Source organism: Cheilinus undulatus, linkage group 17 (genome assembly GCF_018320785.1).
Source record: "Cheilinus undulatus linkage group 17, ASM1832078v1, whole genome shotgun sequence".
Lineage (NCBI taxonomy): Eukaryota > Metazoa > Chordata > Actinopteri > Labriformes > Labridae > Cheilinus > Cheilinus undulatus.
Window position 1 is genome coordinate 35,215,028 of NC_054881.1, and position 10,369 is coordinate 35,225,396.

Consider the following 10,369-nt stretch of genomic DNA (forward strand, 5'->3'; position numbering starts at 1 on the left):
TGTTTAAAGAAATGGATTTATTGTATATCTAAGCGAACATATATTATGATTAAATGCAATACAATGTCTGTATATGGGCTTAATCTGGCTAAAAGGAACAGAGTTAAAAGATATATATATGCCATTGGAAATATATTTTTATTTTTTTTGTGTCTTCTCAGATTGTCACCTGGTACAATTAATTTATTGCGTATTAAAAATATTATATTTTGCATCTCATGTGCCTCATGTTTGCTTTTATTACAACTTTTAAGTCCCAAAGTTTGCAATGTTTGCTTGTGAAAAATGCAGGAAAATACATTAGTTCTTATTCCTCACATTTAGTGGTGCCAGTGAAACAGAAGAAATGGAGAGTAGAAGATGTTATTAAAATGCTTTCTATCATTCAGTGGTGGCCACGACTCCATCCCTGATTCAGAAAAGTCAAATAGGTATTTTCTGAACTTTACAAACCCTTTTTTCTCTCACTGCTCTGGAGGATTTTCCAACAAAACTTGAGGAAACTTCATAGAAACTAGCTTGTTCAGAATGTAGAAAAGCCAAAAATGTAGTGCCCCCATTAAGACAACAGTTAAGAGCAGCATGCTATGCCTAATATTCACAGCAGTAAAGACAAAATTAAAGCTTAAAAGCTTTTCTGAAATGCTTGCAGACTCAAGTGTACCTGACACTTAAATGACAAAAAAGCAGCTGTAAATGCTAAGCTTTTCTTATTTGATGGGTGACAGTTTCTGCTGCCATTTTTGTAATTTAATTAACCCCATAAAAATCTGAGGGCCAACTGGTGGGCCGGCAGATATTTCTTTCAACTATTCAGCTATATACAAAATGTAAACACAAGTTATACACCGCTAGAAAGCCCTGATTCTAAGGATTTTGACAAGGGCTGAATAGTTAAGAAAATAATTGTGTATTTTTTCCAGTATTGAGATTGCAATTTAATGCGCAATTATTTTTTAAGTTCTTCATCCTATATATTTCAGCCAACACAAGCAATAGATCATTCTGTATTTTAACCAGAACATTTTAAAGACTACAGTGGGGTGGAACAATTTTGGAAAAAAAATCTAATTGCAATTATTTTGTCTCATATTGAAAATTCAATGTGAAATGCTGCATTAAAGGGAATGATCATGTTTATGCCACTCTTATTTTGATTAAGAAAACTTAAAAACGAGGGAAAGCAAGATTTTTGCAAGCTATTCTAAAGAAATGACTTAAATGTTTGTATGATGGGTGGAACATCTCTGCTGCACAAAAAATGTATTAAAGTGTTATGTTAACATAACAGGTCAAAGAAATATTGCATCTTTTGCAATTAGATTATTTCTTCTTAAAGTACTTGATTACAAACAGAATCGATTACTGCAGCCCTAAGTTCACTGCTAAATGCTAAAAATAAGGTACATTTGAAAGAAAATACAATTTCTTAGACAAAAATGTTTCTTTTATTTAGTTTATTTAACACACCAGCCCTCACAGTGTCTGCACAGATATAAGCTGGGCCTTGTACAAGTGTAATTGATGACCCCTGATGTATGTGGATCTTTTATTGTAAGGAAGTAGGTAAAAATGTGTAGTAAAAACATTTTTCTCAGACTCACGCTTCAACCATACTTGAGTTAGTGTTTGTTGTATCTTCTTTTACCGTTACTGTTACAGTTACCTTTTGGAGCTTGAGCCTTTAGCCTATCATAGTTCATCCTGTGCTCTTAGTGCTAAAGGAAGCCAACTCACTCACTGTAAAACAAATCTTCCTAAAGTGAAGTGAACTGGCCCATAGTTTTGTGAAGAAATCAGATATCCCGGGAAAAGTAGAAGGGCTTCTTTAGCTTTAGTTCAATATTCACATGTGTTCTTTTACTTTTGAAGGTCATTTCAGTGAATTTGGTTATGACCTTTAAAAGTGAAGGCATAAAAAGAAAAGAAACATGATAAAATTTTGCATTTTATTGGTAAAGAATCAACAAAAACATTACAGATGCATACAAATCATAATCCACTGACAGGCCACCTTGTTCAACATTACACAATGAAAAAGTCATCTGGCAGGTGTGGCTCACGGTCGTAAAGTGTCACTACTCTAAAAAGGCTTCTACACATTTTGAATCAGAGGATATTGATATGCTTCACTGGTTCTACAATTGGCAAAACTTCACACTTTAAGCTACAGAAATGTGATGCACAAAGAGAAACACTTAGGAAGTGGACCTTCAGCATGATTACACAGAGAGGTGCCATTTGTTTCAAATAGTATCCTTCAACACGTTTACTGGTTCCTTACAAGGGATGACATAACCCAGGATTTCTTTATAAAAGAAACCTTAAATGTTACACGACAACAGAACACATTTACTCTGCTAAGGGAGATAACAAATGACACTTTCAGTAAACACATGGGAGTTTTAAGAACACAAAAAACTTTAAGGCTGTGGGGGAGGAGGGTGTTCAGGCGATCCCGACCATGGAATGTATGCAGCAAGAAATAATCACGTACACTAAGAAGGAGGCCTGGGGTTTAAAAAATCAAATAAAAAGCTGAATTACAAAAAATTCTCTTCAATTCCTCGATTAATGATAAGCCCCCCTACCGGTAGTGACGAGGTGGTGGGCTGTGCTGTGGAGGGTGCCTTCGAGGCGGCGGGCTATGGCGTGACATTGCATGGCGAGGGGGTGACTGGTAGCGGGGAGGAGACCCTCTGTTGTGGTACGGAGGTGAATAGCGACCCCTTGATCTGGAGCGGGAACGCGACCGGCCCCAGTTGGCGTTGCCCCTCTCCTCAAAGACGCGGATGTAAGACGTCTCACCCTGTGAAACAAAAGTTAGACATTTATTCATCGGGCCAGTAAAACACTGACAATTACGTTCTCATCAAATTTATTTCTTACCTGATGTGAATGGAACTCAGTCCGATCCAGTCGGCGTAACGCATAGTCCATGTCCTCCCTACGGAGAAACTCTACGACTCCCTCTCCGTCACGCTGCACATCTGCAAAACAAACATCCCCTGCCTCGCGCATATGATCCTTCAGATCCTGCCAGCTCCCAGTCGGTGGTAACCCTGTGAAGAAACATCACAAGTTCTAAATATCTGAGGTTTAACTTAAGTATAAATTAAAACAGAGCAAAGACAGAAATGAACATTTTTGCAAAGGTTATAGCATCTAAATTTTAGTCAAGTCTGACTTTGGCATTTAGTCAAATGTTTAGGAAAAATATGTATAGATGAGGAAAAAATTATTAGTGCCCCTATGAAAACGTTACCCTTCTAAAAGTAACGTGGAATGCTGTTAAACAGAGCAAGGAATTTTGTACACAGCTTTTGCAACCATCCTAGTTTTATTGTGGATGGCAGCTTCCATTTTTTCACAAAAACCAAAAACTACCTGGGCAAAATTATTAAACTGACCTTTTTGCTGAGCCATAGTACAAACCACCAGCACAATGATGTGCTTTCACTTTGTAATGCTCAGAGCTTGTATCAATCAATCAAGTTAAAACTGAGGGTTATCTTCCAATTTACACTCAGTATAAAAACTTCAGTAAGGGTCTGAGCTGTCACTGAGAAAGCATCATGGTAAAAACAAAATAAATCAGTTTAGACAATAGTGAAGGACTTTGCAAAGTCATGAATTGAAGTCTCAAAGAAGATGGGAATGGACCAAGAAAAAGTCAGCTTCTGCAGAAGAGACACCTTCAAGCCAGGCTGAAGTCTACTAGGGACAACCTGGAGAAAGATTCTGCATACTGGAAGCATGTCCTTCAGTCAGATGAGACCAACATAGAGCACTTTAGTCATACAGACATTGCTTCTGTTTGAACAAAAAAGGGAGAGATGTACAACCCAAAGAATGTCCCCACAGTGAAACACAGCAGGAGTATTACGCTGCAGGGATGCTTCTTGCATCTGGAACTGGGAATCTTGTAAAAGTGGAAGGAATCATGAAGAAAGAAGGATATGTGAAGATTTTGAAAGAAAATCTCAAGCAGTCAGCAGCAAAACTGCGTTTGAGTCATCACTTTGTCTTCCAACACGACGACGACCCAAGACATACATGGCGCCTGGTGAAGAACTACCAACAGAAGACCAAAGCGAACATTACTGGCCTGTCAAAAGCCCTAAAAGCATTGAAAATCTGTGCAGTGAGCTGAAGACCAAGGTCCATGCTAGAAGACCATCAAATCTGGAGGAATTTGAGAGATTCGCCAAAGAAGAATGGGCTGGGATTCCTCAGGAGACGTGTCTGATGTAAACATCAGATTCTAATGTAAACATCAAAAATAATGTGAAGATGTTTGGAAAAGCTGTGTTAAAAATTTATTTCTCTGTTGAACAGCATTTTGGAAATACTTTTAAAAAAGTGAAATTTAAATAGGGGGGCTAATAATCCCATCCTTCTCTCTAAAAAGATGAAATATAGGGAAAACAAAGCATGACTATGACCTGCATGTGTGTGGAAATATAATATGTTTATAACATAACTGTAGTGTGAGATACTTAAACTGGTCAATCAAATCAACTCCTTTTCAAATTTTTAAAGCAGCGTCTTTTGCATTTACCTTATTTTGTCATTACAACAACATGTTGTGTAACTGTTTTCTTATAGTGAAGCTGTTTGGGACTTATAGTTTGCTTACATCTTCAATCATTGACTTGCCACCTTTTACAGTTAATCATTGTCGGGCTGTAGAAACAGGTCAAGTGAGGCAACAACTGATGCATAAGACATACACTTTGAGGCTGGGCTTAGATAAGAGGACCAGTGTAATAGTACAAGCATTCTTGTGAGATAAACATGGAACAGGACAAATAGGCAATGATAATCAGTAATAAAATTGCACCTACCCGTCGTTACAGTTGATGTGTGGGATTTTGTAGCCAACTTGAGTGGTTTTAGTTTTTGTTTGGTTACAGTCCTGATTTGACCTCATCCACTTGGCCTTCACTCAGTCATGAGAAAAAGAAACACGTCTGCCTAAGACATGACGTCCTCTACTAGTCCGCTTGTCCTCCAATCCACAATGATAGAGATATATACCCATTCGCCTCTATCTTCCTACAACTTCAGATATTTTTACTATCCTTTTGGCCTCCAGTCTAGGTTGGGAGAGAAATAGCTATTATCCAAGGCATCTTTTACAGGTCCTCTTGTCTTCAAGTCAGCCAAGAGACAGAGAAACATGTCTGCTTACAACTCCTACCATGTTCTATTTCTGTTTTTGTCCTCCGCTTTGGCGAGAAAAAAATAGCCTACAAACCATGAAAAAATGTACTAATTGCCTTGATTTCCAGTTCTCCAGCAAAGACAGAAATCTTTTTGTTTACGATTCATAGCGTCTCCTCTCAGTCCTTTCATCCTCCAGTCCGCCATGAGAGAGAATTATATTTGCCTATTACTTATGGCATCATCTACTCATCCTTGTGTCCTCTTTTCCACCATTAAGAGAGAGGGAGAGATATCAGCCTAGAACTCCTGACATCCTCTACTCTTGTTTTTGTCCTCAAGTCTGCCTTGAGAAAAAAATATCTCTGCCTACGGTCCATGACATCTTTAATTAGTCCTCTTGGCCTTGAGTCCGCCAGGATAGGGGAAATTTATTGTCCTACAGCTTTTGACTTCATCCAAAAGTCCTCTTGTCCGCCATGAAAGAGAGAAACAGATCTGTCTACTACTCGTGACATACTCTACTCTTGTTCTTGTCCTCCAGATTGGCTTTAGAAAGAAATATCTCTGTCTATGACCCATGAAATCATTATTTAGTCCTTTTGACCTCCAGTCTGCCTTGATTGGGGAAATTAATTGTCCTATGACTTTAGAAATCATCCACTGGTCCTCTTGTCCGCCATGAAAGAGAGAAACAGGTCTGACTCCTGAAATGCTCTAGTAGTGTTTTTGTGTTCCAGTCTGGCTTGAGATAGAAATGTATCTGCCTATGTCTTGTGACACCTGTTACTACCTGCCTGGAAACATATCTGCCTTTGACTCTTTAGTTCCTCAACCGGTCCGCCATCAGAGGAAGTAAGATGTTTGCCTAAAACTGAAACAGTTGCAGCAATGGCTGTCCAACTTGAGTCTGGGTTTATTCAGAGTCTCTTCCAGATAAAGGAAGTTTTCCTTGTCACATACGGTTGTGAATTGCAGCCAAGTGATGTGCTCATGATGGAATAATGTTTCATCTCTGTTAATAATCTAACCGAGTACAGTCTAGACCTGCTCTTTTTGCAAAGAGCCTTTAGTTCACATTGGTTGTGAACTGGCGCTATACAAATAGAATCAATTGATCAATTGAGCTTGAGTGTCTCCTAACAGTCCTCTTGTCCAGCATGAGATACGCATCTGTCTTCAGCTCATGAGGTTTTCTACCTGTCCCACTGTCCTCCAGTCCGCCATAAGAACGAGACAGAAATACATCTGCCTAGTACCAATGAGGTCTTTTAATAGTCCCGTTTTCCTTTGATCCGCCATTAGAGAGAGACAAGCATCTGCCTAGGACTCTTACATCCACCATCCTAAATATCCTCTTGACCTCCAGGACGCCATTAGAGTGAAAAAGCATTAACTGCCTATGAATCATGATGTCCACCTACCAGTCACTATGACCCGAAATTCAGATCTCCGGGTTGGGGGTCCAAATCTTCCCCTGGGTCCTCCTCCACCACCACCACCACCACTACCACCTCCCATACCGCCAAATTTAGCGCCAGAGGAACGAGGATATTCTACACGCAGCTTGGAGTCTCCATATCCATATCCATTTCTTCCATAGACAGCGTCATCTGCATCCCTAAGAGAAGAGAGTAAAGAACTCCTTACCAATGTATGCCTCTTTCAGTGGCGGAAATAGACCTGGAGAGGTCGTCTCCATCCATTCCCTGCTGTCAACTTTAGGAGTCCAACATGAGGAATGTGTTTCGACTTGCCATCCTTAAAACTCACCGTGGGTCTTCAAACCGGACAAATGCAAAAGGGATAGTGCCTCTATTGTTCTTCAATTCAATGTCACGGATTTTTCCATATTTGTAGAAGAGATCCTCAATGTCTCTCTCCTGGACATCCATGGGAAGATTCCCCACATAGATCCGACCGTCTGACATGTTGGTTGAGTGAGCGGCACTGCTGACACAGAGTGGGGGAAAACTGCAGACTTTAAGATGACTTCTTTTTTTGGAAAAAAAAAAAGATTTGGACGTGCTTCTTATCCTTTAGATAGTTCCAGTCCAACTGCCTTAAAATTCCTGAATTCAGAAAAAAATATCACTATGAAATAGGGAGGTAGCCATGATTGTAGTAAGCGACAAGAAAGGAGATGACTCGGGATGAGGATCCAAATCTGAAAACTCAAAGACAGTGTAATACATTTCCAACAAGTTACATGTTACAAATCTGAACTGTTCTAAGCAGGTCGGTGCCAAAATTACAGGAACCAGCCCCTTTTCTTTCAAATCTTAAAAATGCATGCACAGGTTTTAAATTTGATGACTTTTGTTCTGTACTAATACAACCATTTTAGAAATACTTAATGTGCATATAAAGAAATTTGAACATTGTGAAAAAGTTCAATTTTGCCTGTGATTTAATCCAAGACGCTGAACTTCAATACATTCTAGATTAATCTCATACCAAGTGAAATATTTCAATAACATCTCACACAATCAAAAATCCACTGCCCCAAAATATTAGAATATCAAAAAAGCATCAGTCCAAAAAAGGATTTATAAAACAGATATGTTGAACTTCTGGAAAATGATGCTCATCTATGCACTCAGTACTTGGTTGGATCTCCTTTTGCACTAATGGCTGCATCTGTGTGATGCAATGTGATGTAGCCCAGGTGAGAGGCGTATAACATCTGCGGTTCAGGATTGCCTTGGCACTGAGATTGCCTTATTATCAGACCATGGCGCTTGTTGCCCAGTTCCTGGACACATCTGTCCGTGGTGGCTCTTAATACACTGACTCAAGCCTCAGTCCACTCCTTGTGAATCTTCCTTAAATTCTTAAATCTGCTTTGTTTGACAGTTTTCTGAAGGCTGAGCTCATCCCCTTTGTTTCTGTATTTTCCATGAATAAGCTTTGATACAGCACTCTGACAGCAGCCTGCCCTTTCAGCAGTGACCTTCTGTGGATAAACCTCCTTGTGAAGGGTGTCCTCTGGACAATAGTCAAGTCAGCAGTCTTCCCCATGGTTGTGTGTACTGAACCAGAACAGGATCATGAAGACTCAAGAAACCTTTGCAAATTGGACTTCTCTGCAATATTCTTAATCTTGACATTGTGGATTTTTGATTTTCATGAGCTGTAAGCTATAATCATCAAGATCAATGCAAGAAAGGGCTTAAATATTTCACTTTGTACGGGATAAATCTAGAATTTATGGGGGTTAACTTTCTGACGTGGCCTCAATGAAATGCGGAGGTGTATTAAAAACTACTTGCAGGAAGTTGGATGTATTATTTAATCTCTGCATGCATCAAGGAAACACCTTGAAGATATAATACGTGTATAAAGTCACCCTTCGCTGTACTTCAGTACCATTCAAAAACGAAACGTCATATGCAGAACATAAAGTCAATGTAGCTCATTTTGTTGAATTTTAATACGTTTCAGCGGCCTTGGTTTAATAATGGAACCTGCGAACTCTCTTCATTGTCTGCAAGCCTAAGGAAATTACTCGATTATGGTTTATTTTTCCATAGAGTTTATAATGTTTGCTTGCTTCTTGTCCTGCTTTAAAAAAACTTATTACGCTAATGAACTTTTATGGATCAGTTTAAAGGTTGCAGCCTAATGAAAGCCTCGGCGGTTAAAGCTAGCAACGTTAGCTAGCCAAGGTCTGCATTTAAATGCAATGGCTACGTGGCTAACATGCAATTTCTACGACATAACCAGGACATTTAGTCTTTAAAAGAGCAAAATAACTTATTAAAATTGTTACATTTCAAAAGCGTGGCGTGGAAGTGAAGACAGAAAAGGCTAGCTCCCGTCTCTTTGTTGGTAATGTAAGGTCAGCCCATCAGGCTAACGAGTGTATGTCTCAGCGAAACTACACTGATATTTATCGCACTAAAAACTGTAAAGACCTATTTAGTACACATTAAATACGCACAGCGAGTATAGCAAGAAATATCAAACACATTCCGTTACCTTTCTAGCCCAGAAAAGGCGCCTTTCTCAATAGATTAGATAAAACTTGTGCGTACACTGTGATGCTTCCGTATCAGCTAGCTACATTAGCATAGCTGTGTGTCTTCTTCTACTTCCCATTACCAGCAGACAGTAATTTTAGTGCTGCTGCCACCTGGCGGGGGAAAAAAGGAACACGTTGACATCGTATTCATGCTGTGGTTTACTCAATCTTGTCTCTTGGACAGCAAGGTTAGCTTTTAACCCTACAGCTGAGCTGTAGTAGACCCAGAACTGGAGGCTGGAGAATCTTTAGCATGTTGTGTCCTCCCCCCTCTGTTTTAAGGGCGAGGGGAAGGGTTAAGGGGTAGATATGGGATTGGCCTTATATAAGGCTGGATCTAACTGGTACACATTACAAACCTAGCACCTCCATCAACACTCTCACCCAGGGCAAAAAATGGCCCTGGCATTTTTGGCCATGGCGGCCCATCATGATTATTTATACGATATATGAAGGCACACGACATACAGAGGGTGTATGTGCATTGTGTTGTTTCAAAAATTAAAATAAAGAAGAGGTTAACCATGTTAAAAAACTGATACGCTCTTTCACTAGTCACAGACACTTTCATCTTGGGAGAGATGGCCACACTACCAATGATAAATCATCCATTTCAGCAAAGCAATGTTTCACTAATATTACATGATAATAATAACTGTAAGCTGTAACACCAGCAAACTGTAACTTTATGGCAAGCTAAAATAGCACTGTAAGTTGGACACCAAGTCTTCTCAGCATTATTTGAAAACAAAGGCTATAAAGGCAATTCTCTCTCTCTCCCCTGGCGTCCCTGCAGGCGTGATGACCTGGGGCATCTCCGTGCGTAATTTGGATGCATTTTGCGCTGCACCAAAACTAAACATGCCGACCTGCGACCTCTCACGCCTCCTGTCTCATGCCTGTGTCCAGATTAGGATTAAATGTTCAATTATAAAGAATTGTTTTTATCTTTATGAGAGGAATTTTTACCATTTGACAAGCCCTTGGAGTTAAATACCCCACAGGATTTGAAAACCATGTCCCGTTTAAACTTAAGTGATCGAGACCACAGTTTCACTTCTTGTTGACATAAAATTAAATCATACGTGAGTAAAATTATTTGATAGTAGTTTGACATTACAGATTGAAATAATGGAAATTAAATCATTTGGGATATTGAGCTATTATTGAACAATAAGA

At 39.3% G+C, this 10,369-nt stretch overlaps 1 protein-coding gene across 4 annotated transcripts; it reads right to left on the reverse strand.

The window, feature by feature from the left end:
* Nucleotides 1-1,935: 1,935 nt before the first annotated feature.
* Nucleotides 1,936-9,265, reverse strand: srsf9 (serine and arginine rich splicing factor 9). Of its 4 annotated transcripts, none has more exons than XM_041810702.1 (6): nt 9,148-9,265; nt 6,940-7,116; nt 6,591-6,787; nt 2,890-3,062; nt 2,592-2,809; nt 1,936-2,511 (listed from the first exon to the last, which is right to left on the reverse strand). In XM_041810702.1, exons 2-6 carry the CDS (start codon nt 7,095-7,097, stop codon nt 2,499-2,501), a joined length of 759 nt encoding a protein of 252 aa, XP_041666636.1. In that variant the 5' UTR covers nt 7,098-7,116; nt 9,148-9,265; the 3' UTR covers nt 1,936-2,498. The 4 variants fall into 4 exon arrangements, with proteins under 4 accessions (XP_041666636.1, XP_041666637.1, XP_041666635.1 ...); XM_041810703.1 differs by having other exon boundaries at nt 6,940-7,119; nt 9,148-9,249; XM_041810701.1 differs by having other exon boundaries at nt 6,940-7,140; nt 9,148-9,249.
* Between the last annotated feature and the right edge of the window lie 1,104 nt (nt 9,266-10,369).